Source organism: Salmo trutta, chromosome 23 (genome assembly GCF_901001165.1).
Source record: "Salmo trutta chromosome 23, fSalTru1.1, whole genome shotgun sequence".
In the NCBI taxonomy this organism is placed as follows: Eukaryota; Metazoa; Chordata; class Actinopteri; order Salmoniformes; family Salmonidae; genus Salmo; species Salmo trutta.
This window is the reverse complement of record NC_042979.1, coordinates 11,264,038-11,283,436: the sequence shown is the minus strand read 5'-3', so window position 1 is coordinate 11,283,436 and position 19,399 is coordinate 11,264,038. Positions and strand designations below refer to the sequence as shown.

Sequence of the window (19,399 nt, the reverse complement as noted above, 5' to 3'; positions counted from 1 at the left end):
GACCCGTCGTGCACATTCAGCTGCGCAGCAAAAGTGCATGCGTGTGCCATCGCAGAGGATATGCGCTGTTTTAACGCAATCGAACACTATCCATGTTGCCTTCCTTGACAACGGGAGGCATGGTGGACTCAATCTCCTCTGTTCGCATCTCCGGATTTGTTCTTGGTTCATTACTGTTTAAGCACTTTTAACAGTGATTCTGATGTGGTAAGTAGTTAGCTAGATACATATTCTAATTCATGATTGGAAAAATATACAACATTAGCTGTGCACCTATTAATCAGGTTCGTCTACAGAAAGTATGGGCAACTAACGTTATATCGTTAGCTAACCTTTGCTAACGCCACAACAGATAGGTCTGACCACATAGCCTAGTAATTCAGATGCTGGTTATTGCCAGGTTGTTTATTATATTTAACTAACCTCTGACATGTATGTGCCTCATTACGTTTTACAGGAAGGTCTCATTCTTGGGGAGAGCAAAGCTGAAGCGAGAAGCAACATCACTGATTCTCAAATCAACAACATACAGTTTGAGCATACAATAAGTGAGTCATCAGCTGTGCACTTCAATCATCAGAATGTCATCTTGGCTTAGTGTGAACTGACTTTTATCTCACTGTGGTTTCTGTTCCAGACATTCAGAAACATATATCCTGTCGCAAGCTCAATAGGTAAACTGCAGAGATGAAAGGTTTCTTAAAATTGTGATTCAGCTGTGTGTGTATTGCAACAGTATTTGGACCATTTCTGATAGCAGCATGTCACTTCCAATAATAGTGTTTTTCTCCCCGCCCAAAAGCTTCTATAATAGTATAGGGGAGGTGAACCAGGATGAAGTAAGGCACCTTTTGTCAAATTATAAAGAGGTAAGTGGAATAAGATACCTTGGTAATTTTGCTGTCACAAATAGGGATATTTCAACTGAGTCCAGGGAGAAAAGGAACCTTTGCCGTTATGCAAGATGTTTGCATTTCTTTCCTATCTTGTTTGATAGCCAACAAAGCACACTTTTATTCAGCCTCTTCCTATTTAATAATAATGCATTCAACTTCTATAGCTTTTTCAATAATAGAAATCTCAAAGCGCTTCATAAGCAAAAAAAACAAACAAGCACTGTATCATGACAGGTCAGGTCAACCAATAGCAGCCAAGTCTTTGAAAGCTGCAGCCTCTGCAGATGTAGAGGGTCAGTTCATTCATGGTTTGAGGGCACTGAGGTACTACTGCATGCTTGAGCGTAGGGAACTGGTCAGAAGATGGTAGATGATGGTGGTGGTGGAGTCTGCTGATGATCTTGTAGAGGGCAAGTCAGGGAACCAACCAACCTGCGTCATATAGACACTGGACTTCTCTTCTTCCACTCTGTGTGGTGTAGCATCCACTTGGGTGATGCCTCAGCAGCTCTGGGCAGCAGAATGCTCACTACACAAAGTTCAGAATAGTAGCCAGTTGTCCTGACTATGAGCCTCTGCCTCAGCACCGTATTCCTCCATCTCCCATTCCTGTTACACTTCAAGCGACTCCTCACATGATCTCAAAAGATCAGGAACTGGCAGCCAGGTGAAATAAAAAAGCTAGTACAGTGCATTCGGAAAGTATTCAGACCCTTTGACTTTTTCACATTTTGTTACGCTACAGCCTTATTCTGAAATTGATAGAATTGTTTCCCCCCCTCAATCTAGACACAATACCGCATAATGACAACGCAAAAACAAGTAAAAATTTTTGCAAATTTGTATTTCTGGTTTTTATTTGTAATAAATTTGCAAACATTTCTAAGCCTGTTTTCACTTTGTCATTATAGGCTATTGTGTGTAGATTGCTGAGATTTACAAAAAAATGAAATCAGTTTTAGAATAAGGCTGTAACGTAAAACAAAATGTGGAAAAGTCCAGGGGTCTGAATACTTTCCGAAGGCACTGTACATGTCCAAATAAATGTTTCAAAAAAAAACATTAGCCAGCTAGCTAGTCAAGCCAAAAAAAAAAGTTTACCTGTCAGACAATGTGCAAATCCGTGTCTCAAAACCACCAGATATACAATAAAAAGTCATTGTTATATAAAAAAAATTGATTCTGAAAACAAATTAAATGTGTACAAATGAACAGGAGCTCTCTGTCTATGCTGCTACCAGGGCAACTATCAACTTCAACTTTATTTGACTTTCCTATCCAGGAGAATGTGATTGGTTGGTATAAACAGCGGAGAAACACAGATCAACAAATGACCTTCAGAAAGCAAGTAGTCCATGAGAACCTGAAGAGAGCAGTCTCCAATCAGGAGCTGATCTTTCTGCTACTGACACCCAGTGAGGTCACATCATCAGGCTCCACTCACACACTGGAGTATGCAGTCTACAGATCACATTGCAGGTCAGTACATTCACATTGTGATATCCTTTACACTGTTTTTAATGAAACTGTTAGTGTTTTGTCATGGGTTCTTTAGTGAGTGATTATATGTTTTTAAGGTCTGAACTCTGAGTTGCACTGTCTGAGTAGTCAATACCGCAGCGTTCCTGTCCGGGTCAGCAACCTGGGCTTGTTGGAACAGCAGGACTACTGGAGACTGTCTGCATCTTGTTCATCAGTCAACTACAACCGTGCTGTTTGGAAACACAGGTACTAGCTTTGCTGACCCCTGGGCCTTGGCATTGGGTGCTGTTGACTTTGAAAAATGTAATCTGAGTGTGTTTGCCTGGTACCTGTATGACTAGTCTTACACTTTTCTATTTTGCTCTGTGTAGATATAGACTATTCTCCTTAGATGGATCCCTGCAGGAGGTGGATGAGATTAATGAAATGAACAACTCCTTGCAAGTCGAACTGAAGGTAAATTGAACGGATAATGTAATGGATAATGAAAACAGAAATGTAAAAACGTACAAATGACTATGTACAACCATTGGTAAACATGATGGCGTCACCTGGGATTTCGGTTTCTTTCTCTTCAGATGGCATGTCAGAAAGTGGAGGAGAGTGAGCGATTGGTCGAGGAGCTGCTTGCAGAGGAGCTGCTTGCAGTCCTCCTCTCTAAGGAGGACTGTCAGTGAGAGGAAACGAGCAGAAAAAAAGTATGACATGAACTTCTGCTGTTCTATTTATCAATACTTGATTTCTGTTATTTTATCTTACTTTTGAGTGTGTTAAAATGTTTTACTTACTTTTGTGTTCCCCAACTCAGCAGATAGTCTCCACTCCAGCCCAGTCTCAGGAGAATGTACTGCTCTGAGGCCATTAAGACACTGTTCCCCGGGGCAGCTCTACTCCAAACACAGGCTCTAACCTTCCAGGGGTTCCCTGTGCCTGAATTCTGCTGCAACACTGACCATGGCATAGACATCACCACAACACTGCCTTTGATCCTGACTCATACAGTCCCCAAAGCCAGGAAGGGGAGGCTGGTTAGAAGCGGAGGGACGCCCTGGAGAAAACGTCCCCTTTGTGAATCATCTGACGCGCCCAAGAGGAGGAAACGCATGCTGGAGGAGACTGAGGGGTCTTCATTGTCAGTCAGTAGATCAGAGACTGAGGAGGATTTGATACCAGCCAATCAAAACAGAAATAATTTAGACATGTCTAACAGAGGACAAAAATGTACCACTCAAAAATGATTACTTTGCATGAAAAGTGTATGGAGTATAGGAAAATCTGTGACATTCCACTCAATTACTGAAAACGTATATTTAGGGATGCCTTCAATTTGCTTATTTTGGGGGTAACACTTTAAATTTAAGAACTGTCCTTGAAATTAAGTGATATATACAGTACCAGTCAAAAGTTGACACACCCACTCATTCCAGGGTTTTATTTGTACGATTTTCTACATTGTAGAATAATAGTGAAGACAAATTATGAAATAACACACATGGAATCATGTAGTAACCAAAGTGTTAAATCAAAATATATTTTGAGATTCTTCAAAGTAGCCACCCTTTGCCTTGAGAGCTTTGCACACTTGGCATTCTCTCAACCAGCTACATGAGGTAGTCACCTGGAATGCATTTCAATTAACAGGTGTGCCTTTAAGTTAGTTTGTGGAATTTCTTTCCTTAATACATTTGAGCCAATCAGTTGTGTTGTGAGAAGGTAGGGGTGGTATACAAAAGATTTTGGTAAAAGACCAAATCCATATTACGGCTAGAAGAACTCAAATAAGCAAAGAGAAACAGTCCATCATTACTTTAAGACACGAAGGTCAGTCAATGCGTAAAATTAAGAACTTTGAAAGTTTCTTCAAGTACAGTCACAAAAACCAAGCGCTATGATTAAACTGGCTCTCATGAGGACTGCTACAGGAAAAGACCCAGTTACCTCTGCTGCAGAGGATAAGTTCATTAGAGTTAACTGCACCGCAGATTGCAGCCCAAATAAATGCTTCAGAGTTCAAGTAACAGACACATCTCAACATCAACTGTTCAGAGGAGACTGCATGAATCATGCCTTCATGGTTGATTGCTGCAAAAAAAACACAAAGGACACCAATAAGGAGACTTGCTTGGGCCAAGAAACACAAGCAATGAACATTAGACCAGTGGAAATCTGTCCTTTGGTCTGATGAGTCCAAATTTGAGATTTTTGGTTCCAACTGCCATGTCTTTGAGACGCAGTGTAGGTGAACAGATGATCTATGCATGTGGTTCCCACCATGAAGCATGGAGGAGGTGTGACGGTGCTTTGCTGGGGATTTATTTAGAATTCAAGACAGTTAACCAGGATGGCTACCGCAGCAATACACCATCCCATCTGGTTTGTGCTTAGTGGGACAATCATTTGTTTTACAAGAGGACAATAACGCAAAACACACCTCCAGGCTGTCTAAGGGCTATTTAACCGAGGAGAGCAATGGAGTGCCGCATCAGATGACCTGGCCTCCACAATCAGCTGACCTCAATCCAATTGAGATGGTTTGGGATGAGTTGGACCGCAGAGTGAAGGAAAAGCAGCCAACAAGGGCTCAGCATGTGGGAACCCTTTCAAGACTGTGGAAAAGCATTCCTCATGAAGCTGGTTGAGAGAATGCCAAGAGTGTACAGAGCTGTCATCAAGGCAAAGGGTGGCTACTTTGAAGAATCTAAAATTGTTTTTTTTTAAACTAACACTTTTTTTTGGTTACTACATGGTTCCATGTGTTATTTCTAGTTGATGTCTTCACTGTTATTCTACAATGTAGAAAACAGTACAAATAAAGAAAAACCCTCAAATGAGTAGGTGTCCAAACTTGACTGGTACTGTATATAAAATAGTTCAAGCTGTAATTGAACTTGTACAGAATTGTATTAAATTATTTTCACACGTGTAGTGAGTTACGATTATTGGTCTCATGACTCAACCCAATCATGACAGCTCAAAGATGAGACTAACAAGCAATCTTCCACATAATTATTTTTTTTTTAATACACAATTACAGTAACTATACTAGCTCCACAATACAGGCGGACACAGTTACTCCAAGTGCCGGATGTCACAGATGTTCGGATCTTTCATAAAATGTGGGTTCTTGTGGGTTACAGACATGAATCCTGTGGAGGAAAATATTACCAGTATTTATTATAGGAAACACTAGATGATCAAAACAAGGTCATTTTGAGCCAGACAATTCTGTAGCACACAATGTTATTACAAATCCTCTGGTCAGTAGCGATAGATGGCCCATTGAAGTTTCCAAAGAGAAACTATTACAGAGCAACCTCGAGGTTTAAAGCTGCTGAAGATTTGATCATATTGTTCACACATTTTCTCATGTGGCGTTATTCACTCTTTGTGGTTGATCCCACAACTTTATTTCATTACAGAGAAAATTGCCATCGCTTGCCATTGACTACATTTACATCATTTAGCAGACGCTCTTATCCAGAGTGACTACAATGCATTATGAAAATGTGTCTAAAGAATGTTAAAAAAAAACACTCCAAACCAACTCATATTACATCAAAATCCCATTCTGAATGTCTCTGCACTCAATTTTGTAAAAATAAATTTACTGTCCCATAAATCCATATCTGCATCTTTTTATTGTGGACATTTTTTTCAAATTTAGTGCAGACATTCAGAATGGGATTCTGAGTGAATGAGTTGGTTTGGAGTGTACAGTCAATAATAAAATGTGTGATTTGAGGGCATACCCATCGAATGAGCTTTCTTTATGGCTTTGCCGATCTCCCGCTGTTTCTTACCACATAGACCTGGAAAAGAATAAACACCATGACACGACAGCCTCTGCTCTGATGTGTACATTTTCAGCATTTTTCCTGACCATCTTCTCACCTGTTATGTGCCTGCCGTAAACTCTTCCTGTGTGGGGGGATATAAACTGGGACAGCAGCTATTGGAAAGACGTTTGGAGAAAAATTAGGCAAATTATAAATAAACAGTGGATATTTGCGCATCACTGCACTTAATACAGTAGTCTAATGACAGACCTGAACATTCTTGAAGTCCACTGTGATGTTACAGAGAATGCAGCCCTTCTGTGGTTGTTTGTATGGATTCTCCATCTGTAAAGGCTGGGGAGATAAAACATTTATGTAAATCCATACAACAAATGTAGTTGTCCTAGACCTTGTAGTCAAATGACATATAGCTTCAAATCAAGTTAAAAAAAAAAAAATTCTCTTGACATGGTGGAATGAATGAATGTTACTCCTTATGCTAGCCCTTCTCATGACTCCAATGCATGGATGCAGTGGGTCATTCAATGTCCATTATGATTAGCTCAGGCATAATGTGCAGACAGAGCGACAAAGCTCTATCTAAATGCAAATACGTCTTACACGACACAGTTTTGGAAACATTTATAACTTACTTACATAGAAGCGATAAATAATTGCTCAAATACAAAAACATACACTTGCTGATCGCAGTTCTGTATGGAAGCAAAGTTGCTTCCATACAGTCGTGGCCAAAAGTTGAGAATGAAAATGTATATTTGTGTCACAAAGTCTGCTGCCTCAGTTTGTATGATGGCAATTTGCATATACTTCAGAATGTTATGAAGAGTGATCAGATGAATTGCAATTAATTGCAAAGTCCCTCTTTGCCATGAAAATGAACTGAAACCCCAAAAAACATTTCCACTGCATTTCAGCCCTGCCACAAAAGGACCAGCTGACATGTCAGTGATTCTCTCGTTAACACAGGTGTGAGTGTTGACAAGGACAAGGCTGGAGATCACTCTGTCATGTTGATTGAGTTCGAATAACAGACTGGAAGCTTCAAAATGGGGGTGGTGCTCGGAATCATTGTTCTTCCTGTCAACCAAGGTTACCTACAAGGAAACACATGCAGTCATCATTGTTTTGCACAAAAAGGGCTTCACAGGCAAGGATATTGCTGCCAGTAAGATTGCACCTAAACCAACCATTTATCGGATCATCAAGAACTTCAAGGAGAGCGGTTCAATTGTTGCACGCACAGTGAGGCTTTTGGAGGATGGCCTGGTGTCAAGAAGGGCAGCAAAAAAGACACTTCTCTCCAGGAAAAACATCAGGGACAGACTGATATTCTGCAAAAGGTACAGGGATTGGACTTCTGAGGACTGGGGTAGTCATTTTCTCTGATGAATCCCCTCCGATTGTTTGGGGCATCCAGAAAAAAGCTTGCCCGGAGAAGACAAGGTGAGCGCTACCATCAGTCCTGTGTCATGCCAACAGTAAAGCATCCTGAGACCATTCATGTGTGGGGTTGCTTCTCAGCCAAGGGAGTGGGCTCACTCACAATTTTGCCTATGAACACAGCCATGAATTGAAAATGGCACCAACACATTCTCTGAGAGCAACTTCTTCCAACAATCCAGGAACAGTTTGGTGATGAACAATGCCTTTTCCAGCATGATGGAGCACCTTGCCATAAGGCAAAAGTGATAATTAAGTGGCTCGGGGAAGAAAATATCGATATTTTGGGTCCATGGCCAGGAAACTCCCCAGACCTTAATCCCAATTGAGAACTTGTGGTCAATCCTCAAGAGGTGGGTGGACAAACAAAAACCCACAAATTCTGACAAACTCCAAGCATTGATTACGCAAGAATGGGCTGCCATAAGTCAGGATGTGGCCCAGAAGTTAATTGACAGCATGCCAGGGCGGATTGCAGAGGTCTTGAAAAAGAAGGGTCAACACTGCAAATACTGACTCTTTGCGTCAACTTCATGTAATTGTCAATAAAAGCCTTTGACACTTATGAAATGCTTGTAATTATACTTCAGTATTCCATAGTAACATCTGACAAAAATATCTAAAGACACTGAAGCAGCAAACTTTGTGGAAATTAATATGTGTGTCATTCTCAAAACCTTTGGCCACGACTGTACAGTCATTGCTGGGGAGCGAAGCTTCATACCTCGGTTTGCCCAGTGTTATTTAAAATTCTGCAGGATGCAACTTGGCTAAACTGCATAGAGTAAGTGTATATTTTTTAATTGAAAGATTATTTCTCGCTGATGTGAATGCACTTCTAATCGTTTACAAAACCACATCGCGAGGATTACTAATGTTCCTAAACGTTACAACAGAGCGTCGGTATTTGTAGTTCATTGATCCAACTGTTTTGTATGCGGGATGGAGTGAGTCTTTAAAGCTGGGTATACCGTTCTCGAGAGCTATCCCTGAGCACTAAGGGTACATATAAATCAAGTTCTATTTGCATTTAAAAACGTAATCCTGGATCCATTTCGTCTATTGATAACGTTTTACTTTAGCTACCTTTCAAAGAGTGCACTATTAGCTAGCTACCTAACGTTAATAGGTGGCTTTAAAATGGCTTACCATGTCATCGTTCTTCTGGACTACATTAGACGAGCCTGACAGACTTCTGAGACATTGTTCTGTGATAAAAAGTAAAGCAAACATTAACTCATAAAAAAATAAATAGAGGTTGCTCTGGCCAGTTAGATAGACAACGACACATGTGGTTGGCTAGTTAATGATGGATGGCATAGCTAGAGGTTAACTAACGCTAGCTAACGTTAGCTATCCATTTAGCTAATAGGTTATCTTAGTGATTATAACGGTCAGTATAAGCATGCTTGTATCCCTAGCAATGCAATTAATTCAAAACATAGAACAGCATTCTTACGTGTGCCTCCAAGCTGTGAAAATGTAAATTGTAAAGATCGAAAGCTTCGGACAGCAAACATTCTTGACCTGCGAAGGAAAGAACCGGATGTTATTTGACGTAATCTTCTTCTATGAGATTTAACAGCGGTTGACATCAATTTGTTGCATTACCGCCATCTACTAGACTGGAGTACAACTCCCTTATACTTTACTTGAACAATAATGTACTAAATAAATACCCTACCATCTAACACTATACTCACTAGTTTCAAAATTATATAAAATAAAATGACCACCCCCCCACACAAAAAATGAAATGTATTTATTCCTACCTCATGCCATCACCCTGAAAGGATTAATACATCCTGTAACTCTTACACACCCAAATACCTCTCAGCAGCTGCCACCACAACCTCCATTTTCTGAGACTTCCGATCCATCCCTGCAGTATAATTAATAACCACTGCTATAAAAGCTAAAAAGCCAAACTTACTGAAACATATTTCACTTTTTGGCCTATCCCTCTGTACTGGTATATCTCTACTACTCTCACCACTCCTGCCCCTTAACCCATCATCCTCTACTTTCTTCACTGCCTCAGCATATGACATCTTCTGCTCTACTCTAACCCTGGAAACCTCAAACTGCCTCTCTAGCACGGGACATTTCTGATCCCCAGCGCAATGGGAACCCCTACAATTAACACATTCCACTACTTTCCCCAATACTACACATTCCTTTGTCTCATGCCCTTCTGCACATTTCTCACACCTTGGACCCTCCCTCCTATACACTGATGCCACATGCCCATAAGCTTGACACCTGTAACATCTTAACGTACTCGGCACATACGCTCGTACAGGATAACTTATATATCCTAACTTCACTTTGTCAGGCAAAGACTCAACTTCAAAACTCAAAAGAACAGACAATGACTCTGTTTCCCCACTCTCGCCACCCTGTATGCGTCGCTTCAAACGACGAGCATCACATACACCGGGAATATTTGCCCTCAGCTGGTCAACGTTTATATCTACTGCTACCCCAGTTATCACTCCTTTCATTGGTGCCTTTTTCTTGAGAACGAAACACTTCACTTTACTTACCCCCATTCGTTTTACTTGGAGCGCATTCTTCCTCAACAGAAACACAAACAATTATCACTAGACCACTTCAAGTTACCCTCACCGATTCCACATGACCCAACTCTTTGTTTTCACCCACCGTGAAACCACAAATGGATCATCCGAAAGGCAAGAGTCCACTTTTTCCATAAACTTCACTCCTACTGTCAGACTCTTCTTCATCCTGATCCTCGGTGCATACCTCGGTCTCCGATAACTTTACCGCACCTACCACCTCCGATACTTCACCCTAATTCACTTCAATTACTCCTGCCTTCAGCTCCCTCTGCTTACACTTTCTACCATTCTTCTTTGACAAACAATCTCCATTTTCCCACAATTTTTATCCGACTCAAGCTCACCCTCTTCTTCCCTCACTCTCTTAGACCTCTACTCCCTCTCTTTTCCTCTCCATTCCTCCGTTTGTCTCGGCATTGCTTTCCACATGCGAATAATTAACACGAAACATTACCCCATAGAGGCGCAAACCCCTCTCTATCGACCAGCGAGTAACGTTGGCCCATGATCAAACGTTCCTACCAAAATGAATGCATTTTCGAAGTGATAGTTTGTACAAATTCCACATAACAAATGTAAAACTTCCATAGAATATAATGAATCTAATATTCAAATACAGTACGGCACATATAGACTGATTGAATCAATAGGTCGGAAAAAAGGTTCCGTTCTCCACCCGACTCAATTTAGAGTTACTATCTTTACTCGTCTCTGATTGGCTAATACGTTAGACTCATGTTTACAAATTCATAATTGTCGTCTGTATTGTATGTATCCGGTTAGTTACTCTTCAAAATGTATTCTCTATTTTATATTTTGTATTCTCGGTTGTTAAAGACGATTTAATAGTAAGCCAAGTTTTAACCATGTCTAGTCAATTTAGCTATTTTCAGCTAACGAAAGACGGTTGAGTTTGCTCACTTAACATTTAGCGTTAAGTTAGCTAACGTTAACGTTGGCTATCTCATTTTTTTCAAGATAGCTTGCCAACTCACTCAGTCAGCCAATTTGACTCACTAGCAAATGAATTGGGGAGCTCGCCCTGTCAGCCAACATGATTGTATTGTATTTACTAACGTTACTTAGCTAGTAGCTCGCTAGCATGCCAACATAGCTAGGATGCTACTAGTGTTTGCTTAGGCTATGGTCAGTGAGGTGTCCGACAGAGTCAGGTTTGACAATGAGTGCCGAAATCAAAGTAAAACGGCTGTCCTCGAGGAAGAGGTCCAGGGATAGACGAATAAGTCATCTCACGCCCGCAAGGAAAATGACTAGTGCTTCTGGACGACGATGTCCTGACAACACGGGACAGATAGAGCTTCCCAGAGCTATGGACCAATCCATGGATGCAAAGTTCAGTGAGGTGGGTAGCTAACTAATATCACAATGGTGCATTATACACTTCATGTGGTCTGATGATGTTACTGTAATTTCAACATGATATTGAGTGAGTTACAAGTGCATTTACTGTTTCTTAACATTGCTTTTTTGCAGTACTGCAGTGACACCGAGGACTTATTTGGGGATTATGACAGCATTGTAAGCGACAGCTCTTCCCTGGCAAAGCTCGATAGAGTAGGGCAGAACATGAGACCGCATGACATTGACCATACAACCAGCAGCAGATGCCCTGTGGTTCTGCTTGCTGGGAACCCTGACTTCACTTCACTGAAGTCTTCAACGGGTCCAAAACAATCATGTGATGACTCAATGACAGAATCATTCCTGGAGGACTTCACGGATGATGCTTTCCTAGACATGCCAAGCTCACAACTCGCTTTTCTACAAGATCCCCAAACAGCAGACAGGAACTGCTATACAGATGAGGACAAAACCTCCATGCCTATGAGACATCCTGAGAAGTCTGTCAGCACTGAAGATAGAAATGAGAGGCATATCGCCCCCAAGGCAAGGAAGAGCGTGTCCGATCATCTGAAGAGAGCTATGATGGCTAATGCAGCGACTCCTTCTAGTGTCTCCCGGACTGCAGTGCAGAAGGAGGCCGTAGTTACAGAGGAGATCAGTGTTGCCATGCAGGCTATGGAATCTGTCTCCATGGTGACAACAGACCTTGGGCCTTTCTTTGGTCTTCCCACCAAAGTGAAGGAGCTGATATGCAATCTCAAAGGAATCAAAGATTTATATGGTGAATGGATTTCTATTCCTTTTCCCTGTCTAATTGCATGTCCTCACTAGTTCTGTATCAACTTTAACATGGCTATGTTTTCAAAGTGTCTGGTTGTCTTGCTAAGTGTGAGTAATTTGAGCTCTTGCCCTGCTTCATATTAGAGTATCATCAATAACAATGCTCTCTTATATTTCAGAATGGCAGAAAACTTGTCTAAACCTGGACTCAGTTCAGCAGAGGAGAAACCTCATCTACTCTCTTCCCACCAGTGGTGGGAAGACTTTGGTGGCTGAGATTCTTATCCTCAAAGAGCTTCTGTGCAGAAAGAGGGATGCCCTTTTCATCCTGCCTTATGTATCTCTAGTGCAGGAGAAGGTATTGTGGTCATTGTTTTGTTTACGAAATGTATATAATTCCTCTTTCATCCAACTGTACAAAGGGATTATAATTAAACATTTTTGTATGTCAATGGCAAATCTGAGCACTGTATTTTGCATGCATTCCCAGGTTCGAGGGTTGGCCAGTTTTGGCCTGGAGCTAGACTTCATGGTGGAGGAGTATGCTGGCAGTAAGGGCAGGTTCCCTCCAGTGAAGGGAAGGGGCAAGAGGTCCCTGTACATTGCCACTATAGAGAAGGCACACGGCCTGGTAAACTCCCTCATAGAGGCTAACAGACTGGACAATGTGGGGCTGGTGGTTGTGGACGAGGTATGCAAATATCTTATTACATTAACATCTGAGATGTTATCATTACAAAACATAGAATAGCCACTCACTAGACACAAACAATGTATCTGTTGATGCCTTGTGTATTTGACGCAATCAATTATATTGTACTGTAGTATCCAATTATTTATGCCACTCCATCTCTTCTTATTAGCTCCACATGTTGGGTGATGGTAGCAGAGGAGCTATCATTGAGATGACTCTAGCCAAAGTGCTATATATCAGTAGTAAGTGTGACTGCTATTTTACTCTCATCATATTCATGGTGAAGGAAGATGTTTTGAAAATGTGTGGGAAACTGATTTTCTTCTTTACAGAGTCAACTCAGATCATTGGAATGAGTGCTACTCTGGGCAATGTCCAAGATATACAGAAGTTTCTGAAGGCAGAGAACTACACTAATGACTTCAGACCGGTATGATATTCCCTAACCACAGGCTTGATCTACGCAATGCTGTTTGATCCTCTGTGGTATGCCTCCTTGTTTGTGAGAGTCCACATACAACAAGAAAATCGCCAACGTATTCTTTGAAAGCTTAGTTAAAACCAATAGAAGCTGCATTGCGTGTTGTGTTCTCCATTGTCTCTGTGATGGTTGGCCACTGATAGCCATGGTGTTTCAGGTTGAGCTGAAGGAGTATGTGAAACTGAAGGACAGCATATACGAGGTGGACCCCAAGGAGGAGGAGTGCTTCAGGTTCTCTCGGCTCCTGAACTTTAAGGTATAATCATCCATTTGATTTGAAGAGCCATCAGTTATATATATTTAAAGATACTGGACTCCAGTGCCAGGCAGGCAGCTTTTGAAGGCTGACTCACATTGTATTTGAAGTCTTAGCACCTGTCTAATTCTTCTGTTTTCCAGTACTCCAGTGCCATGCAGAAGATCGATCAGGATCACATTGTTGCCTTGGTGACTGAGGTCATTCCAAGCCAGTCTTGCCTTGTCTTCTGTCCCACCAAGAAGAACTGTGAGAATGTGGCTGAAATGATCTGCAAGTACCTGAAAGAGTAAAAAGACATCTTTATATTTCTCTTCTCTGTACTCCAAATCATGGTCAGTCGGACCAGTGGTTGTGATTGTGTGGTTTGGGATTGATGCAACATGCCACTTCTTCTTGAATTCGCCAGGGACTTTATCCAGCACAAGCAGGCAGAGAAGGCTGTGTTGCTGGGGGAGCTGAGGAGCAGTGGGAACGGCTCCCTGTGTCCGGTGCTCAAGAAGACGGTGCCGTACGGCCTGGCTTACCACCACAGTGGGTTGACCAGTGAAGAGAGGAAGCTGGTGGAGGAGGCCTACTCTGCAGGGGTTCTCTGTCTCCTCACCTGCACCTCTACGCTGGCTGCAGGGATCAACCTACCTGCTCGGAGGCAAGTCAAAGCAAGGAAGCATAACCTGTCCGACTACTTTACTGCTTCTAAGGCGACAAGGAGCAGCTTTTTTCACGAGGCATGTCACAACAAAAGTTGCATCTCTGTGTTAGATAGTGACATTTATTCTGGACTTGATTGGATCCATCATTGTGTGTTTGGACCAGAGTGATTCTGCGTTCTCCGTACGTGGCAGCAGACTTCCTGAAGAGGAGCCAGTACAAGCAGATGGTGGGGAGGGCTGGACGGGCCGGGATAGACACTCATGGAGAGAGCATCCTCATCCTACAGGACAAAGACAAAGTCTTGGTAAATAACAGCTACAACATAACAGTAAACCTATGCATGTAGTACTATGTAGTGACATCCGGTCCTTATGTTTCCACGTTCTGACATTTTATAGCAGACTCGTCTAGTGCATTGATCCTGTCCACCTTTTTGTATTTTCAGGTCAAGAAGCTTGTATCCGCACCAATGGAAATCTGCATAAGCAATCTAATGCATAGCGACGGAAAGGGTGTCCTGAGTCTCATCCTATCCGTCATTGGATTAAATGTACTTCTGAAAAATATCCATAAGTGAATTACAGAAAAATCCAGTTCCCTTTTTAAAAATGTCTCTTTTTAGCAAAGAACTTGGTCTTATCAAATGTTATTGGTCACATACACGTGTTTAGCAGATGTTATTGCGGGTGTTGTGTTTTTAGCTCTGACAGTGCAGTAATATCTAACAAATAATATCTAACAATTTCACAACATATACCTAATACACACAAATCAAAGTAAAGGAATGGAATCAGGAATATATTAATGAATGAATTGATGATACTGTTTTAGCCGGTTTTCTTTTGTCTCCCTTCAGATCACGAACAGCTTAGAGCAGATCAGGGACTTCATGAGTGGCACGCTGCTGTCTGTCCAGGAGAAACAGGTGTGCTTGGAGAGGAGCCTGTGGGAGGTGACACAGGAGTGTGTTGAGCTGCTTAAAGAGAAAGGCCTGGTCACCGTTTCCACAGAGCCACAAGATGGGACTCTGCAAGTCACCAAGCTAGGAAGAGCTACTTACAAAGGTCAACTACTCTCAAACTCGCCAGAACTGGTGTTCATTTCATTTCTATTGCCATACAAGGAAATTGTTCATAGTAATCCATTTAAATCCTGTTACAGAGACACGTTTTTTTTCTATGAGTCAATGCTACAGTGTTTAGTGTATCTGACCTTTTCCTCCTCAGGCTCAGTGGATCTGACCTACTGTGACCTCCTGTATAGAGACCTGTCTAAAGGCCTGGAGAGCCTGATGCTGAACAGTTTCCTCCACCTCATCTACCTGGTCACACCCTATGACATGGTCTCCCAGTGTAAGCCTGACTGGATGGTCTACTTCAGACAGGTTAGAGCCCAGGTCTTATGTGCTTCTTGGTTGTCCACGTTAATTAAACGTAGATTGGTAGATAAAATACCTCAAATAACAATTTTGTTTTTATGCATTTCTGGTGTGTTTTGTATAAATTTTGTATAAATAATATTGTTTTGTGCAATAGTTTGTCTTCTGCAGTATTTAGTACCACAATTATTGTGTAAGAGTTTGTTTTGCTTATCAATTCCAGTTCACATTGTTATCAGCTGCGGAGCAAAAGATGTGTGCAGCAGTTGGTGTGTCTGAAAGTTTTGTTGCTAGAAAGGCTGCTGGACAGAATGTCAAGAAGGTAAGAGTATTGAGGAAGCATGGCATGATTTAAGTACTGTTAAATCAATGGTGTAATATTTTCACAGTTACTTAGGTTGAGAGACTATCATTGGCTTAAGGTATTATGAGGGTTTATACTTGAGTACGTTGGCTTAAAATAACCATTATGTTTATCTCTAGATTAATCCTGTTTTTTTGTAGCTTTTTTTCTCCTTTTAACCCCTAGATGGAAGGCAGACTTAACTAATTTAAGTCATGAATATAATGAACCCTAAATATCTTGTGACGGGAATTTAAATCTGCTCTCTACATCTGCTCTCTACAACTTATCATTCATGTAATAAATGTAGCAACACTGCAGTGAGACAGTTCTGTGCCATTCTGTTGTACTATGCTGTCCTTGCCATAGAAGTAGGAATAATTCTACTTCTATGGTCCTTCCCCTCTGCTCTGTTCCCCCAGAATATTGACCAGGTGGTGGTGAGTCGGCTGTACCTGGCCCTGGTACTGCTGTCCCTGCTGAAGGAGACTGACCTGTGGAGCGTGGCTGACAGGTTCCAGCTCAGCCGGGGCTTCATCCAGACACTACTCAGCTCTTCCTCAGTATTCTGCTCCTGCGTGCTGCACTTCACCGAGGTAGCTACCAGCATTGATGTCATATATGATATTATTGGGTCCCGTCCAAACAGAGCCACATCCTAGACTCTTAGCAGTGTTTCACAGAGGTGCCCTGAAAAGACAAAAGCTTTGTTATTTCAGTCCTCCATTTTTCCATTTTAGTCATTTAGCAGACACAGTTATCCAGACCGACTTACAAATCAAATTGTATTTGTCACATGCGCTGAATACAACAGCTGTAGACCTTACTGTGAAATGCTTAGTTACAAGCCCTTAACCAACAATGCAGTTTTAAGAAAAATACATACAAAAATAAGAAATAAAGTAACAATTAAAGAGTAGCAGTAAAATAACAATAGCAAGGCTATATACAGGGGGGTACCGGTACAAAGTTAATGTGCAGGGGCACCGGCTATCGAGGTAATATGTACATGTAGGTAGAGTTATTAAAGTGACTTATGCATAGATGATAACAGAGAGTTGCTTGATGTTCAGGAGTCTTATTGCTTGGGGGTAGAAGCTATTTAGAAGCCTCTTGGACCTAGACTTGGCACTCCGGTACCGCTTGCCGTGCGGTAGCAGAGAGAACAGTCTATGACTAGGGTGGCTGGAGTGTTTGAACATTTTTAGGGCCTTCCTCTGACATCGCCTGGTATAGAGGTCCTGGATGGCAGGAAGCTTGGCCCCAGTGATGTACTAGGCCGTACGCACTACCCTCTGTAGTGCCTTGCGGTCGGAGAACGAGCAGTCGCCATTGTTTAATGGCGCTGTAGGGGATGGCTGACGTTTTACGTGCTCCTAACCAACTGTGCTATTTTGTTAGTTTTGTTTGCGTTTTTTCGCGTTTATTTTTATTGCTTGGTATAATTTTTCTTTAAGGAGTCTGACGATAAGGATATACTGCTTTCCTGGGAACAGGCCCAAATCCCCGTAATTTGCGTAAAGAAAAGACGGAGAAAAAGGGGGCGGAGGCCATCTGAGAATTCATAGGCGAGCGAGTAAACTGCAATCAGTTTTATTGGCCAACATGCAATCATTGGAAAATAAAATCGATGGCCTACGATCAAGATTATCCTACCAACGGGACATTAATAACTGTAATATCTTATGTTTCACCGAGTCGTGGCTGAACAACTCGGTGACTACCTGACTAACAGGGTTAAGTGCCTTGCTCAAGGGTGCATTGACAGTTTTTTAACCTAGTTGGCTTTGGGATTCGAACCAGCAACCTTTCGGTTACTGGCCCAACGCTCTTAACGTCTAGACTACCTGCCGCCCACTACTGAAAATAGCTCCTAAGATGTATGTTCTTTTGCTTTCTCTTTTGACCACAGTGATCTCTCTGTGTTATCAGGAGCTGGAAGAGTTCTGGCCCTTCAAAGCTCTCCTGACTGAGCTGACCCGCAGGCTCACCTACTGTGTCCAGGCCGAGCTCATCCCTCTCATGGAGGTAGCAGGAGTCATGGAGGTCAGACTTTCAAAAAATCTCAATAAATTTTTTAGGCGTTAGAGGATCATGATAATGTCCTACCTGGCAACAAAAGGTCCATTAAAAACATCTTGGTATCCAGTCATAAGAGCTTTTGTCCTAGCCAAAGTTTTCTGGCATTGTTCCAGATGTTTTTTGCATACTTGTAACCCTTTTTATCTGCTTTTGACAGAGAAGAGCCAAGCAGCTGTACAATGCTGGATATAAGACACTGGCTCATCTGGCCAATGCTGACCCAAACATTCTCGCCAAGACTGTGGAGAACCTCTTCAAGAAGCAAGCAAATCAGATTGTTGCTTCGGCAAAAGTATGACTGTTGTCAAATACTTAGTATATATACAATTGTGCTGTTGTTTCCTTCCTAAATTCATATAGAGTGAACACAAAAAAGGGTTGTAGAAAATTGGATTGAGATGTGACGAGCATTTGCAGAAGTTGTGCTCTGTTTGATCATTGTCCTCCTGTGGCGTCTGTTTTCAGATGCTGCTGAATGAGAAAGCTGATGCCCTTCAGGAGGAGATGGATGACTTAATGATGTTTCCTCTTGATCTCCTCTCTTTGTAAAATGTTGCTGCAGTGGATTTATTGTGTGACGATTACTTTTATTTAGCTTGGTGTGTTAATATTGTTTAGTGGTGTATCATTGTTTATAGTTTATCGGAGTGATATTATAAAATGTATTTTTGGGATGTGGAAGATTTATTTGTATTTTTTAAAGTAGTTTTTTGATCCCATAGAGATGAGTAAGATGCTTCAAAATCATGAAAGAATTCACACTGTGATGAATTGGTCACTTATAATAGTATGTGAATAATTTGACAGGCTTCCAAATGCTTGACCCAATATCAGTGAGTAGTGGGACATAGTAAAGTAGTTATTGTAACCCTCATTTCTTGACTTATTTATCTATAACCTTCACCTTCTCTTGGTTCTATGATAAAGAAGCAGGTTACAAATAAGTTATTTTCTATAGTTTAATCTTTCCAAGTAGTAGCATCAGCGGCAGGTTCAGTGGAAAGTCGTCATTCAGGGCAGGTGGGGAAGAGACCCACCTGTTTTGAGCCCCACCTGTTTTGCATGTTATTTTGGCATTAATACGTGTCACATATCAGTTTGCAAACAATGTAAAAAAAAAAATACAATAATAATAATAATAATAATAATAATAATAATTGAGTTTATAA

General features: G+C 41.5%; 2 protein-coding genes and 1 pseudogene across 5 annotated transcripts; 2 read left to right on the top strand and 1 right to left on the bottom strand.

The window, feature by feature from the left end:
- Nucleotides 1-38: 38 nt before the first annotated feature.
- On the top strand, nt 39-3,789 carry LOC115159334 (BRCA1-A complex subunit Abraxas 1-like; annotated as a pseudogene).
- Nucleotides 3,790-5,374: 1,585 nt separating this feature from the next.
- mrps18c (mitochondrial ribosomal protein S18C) lies at nt 5,375-10,806 on the bottom strand. 2 transcript variants are annotated; one of them, XM_029708922.1, is made up of 7 exons: nt 10,280-10,806; nt 9,075-9,142; nt 8,765-8,823; nt 6,425-6,508; nt 6,270-6,327; nt 6,128-6,187; nt 5,375-5,524 (listed from the first exon to the last, which is right to left on the bottom strand). In XM_029708922.1, exons 1-7 carry the CDS (start codon nt 10,360-10,362, stop codon nt 5,448-5,450), a joined length of 489 nt encoding a protein of 162 aa, XP_029564782.1. In that variant the 5' UTR covers nt 10,363-10,806; the 3' UTR covers nt 5,375-5,447. The 2 variants fall into 2 exon arrangements, with proteins under 2 accessions (XP_029564782.1, XP_029564783.1); XM_029708923.1 differs by having other exon boundaries at nt 10,542-10,806.
- A 140-nt stretch (nt 10,807-10,946) lies between these two features.
- Nucleotides 10,947-18,911, top strand: helq (helicase, POLQ like). Of its 3 annotated transcripts, XM_029708919.1 has the most exons (18): nt 10,947-11,560; nt 11,692-12,343; nt 12,522-12,700; nt 12,833-13,033; nt 13,206-13,278; nt 13,369-13,466; nt 13,675-13,773; nt 13,917-14,062; nt 14,183-14,422; nt 14,590-14,731; nt 14,873-14,977; nt 15,284-15,491; nt 15,654-15,811; nt 16,029-16,127; nt 16,571-16,744; nt 18,081-18,194; nt 18,388-18,522; nt 18,696-18,911. In XM_029708919.1, exons 1-18 carry the CDS (start codon nt 11,378-11,380, stop codon nt 18,777-18,779), a joined length of 3,090 nt encoding a protein of 1,029 aa, XP_029564779.1. In that variant the 5' UTR covers nt 10,947-11,377; the 3' UTR covers nt 18,780-18,911. The 3 variants fall into 3 exon arrangements, with proteins under 3 accessions (XP_029564779.1, XP_029564778.1, XP_029564780.1); XM_029708918.1 differs by having other exon boundaries at nt 12,522-13,033; XM_029708920.1 differs by lacking the exons at nt 18,388-18,522; nt 18,696-18,911 and having other exon boundaries at nt 12,522-13,033; nt 18,061-18,194.
- The last annotated feature ends 488 nt before the right edge of the window (nt 18,912-19,399 follow it).

What these genes read in the sequence shown, in the direction of transcription:
- mrps18c (XM_029708922.1), bottom strand. Translation starts at nt 10,362, where the DNA reads ATGAAGAAGAGTCTGACAGTAGGAGTGAAGTTTATGGAAAAAGTGGAC. An exon ending in GATCCATTTGTGGTTTCACG is followed by an intron (nt 9,143 to 10,279) that starts GTGGGTGAAAAC and finishes TTTCCTTCGCAG; the next exon opens with GTCAAGAATGTTTGCTGTCC. An exon ending in TTCACAGCTTGGAGGCACAC is followed by an intron (nt 8,824 to 9,074) that starts GTAAGAATGCTG and finishes TTTTTATCACAG; the next exon opens with AACAATGTCTCAGAAGTCTG.
- helq (XM_029708918.1), top strand. Translation starts at nt 11,378, where the DNA reads ATGAGTGCCGAAATCAAAGTAAAACGGCTGTCCTCGAGGAAGAGGTCC. An exon ending in GGCTGGTGGTTGTGGACGAG is followed by an intron (nt 13,034 to 13,205) that starts GTATGCAAATAT and finishes TCTTCTTATTAG; the next exon opens with CTCCACATGTTGGGTGATGG. An exon ending in AGATTGTTGCTTCGGCAAAA is followed by an intron (nt 18,523 to 18,695) that starts GTATGACTGTTG and finishes GTCTGTTTTCAG; the next exon opens with ATGCTGCTGAATGAGAAAGC.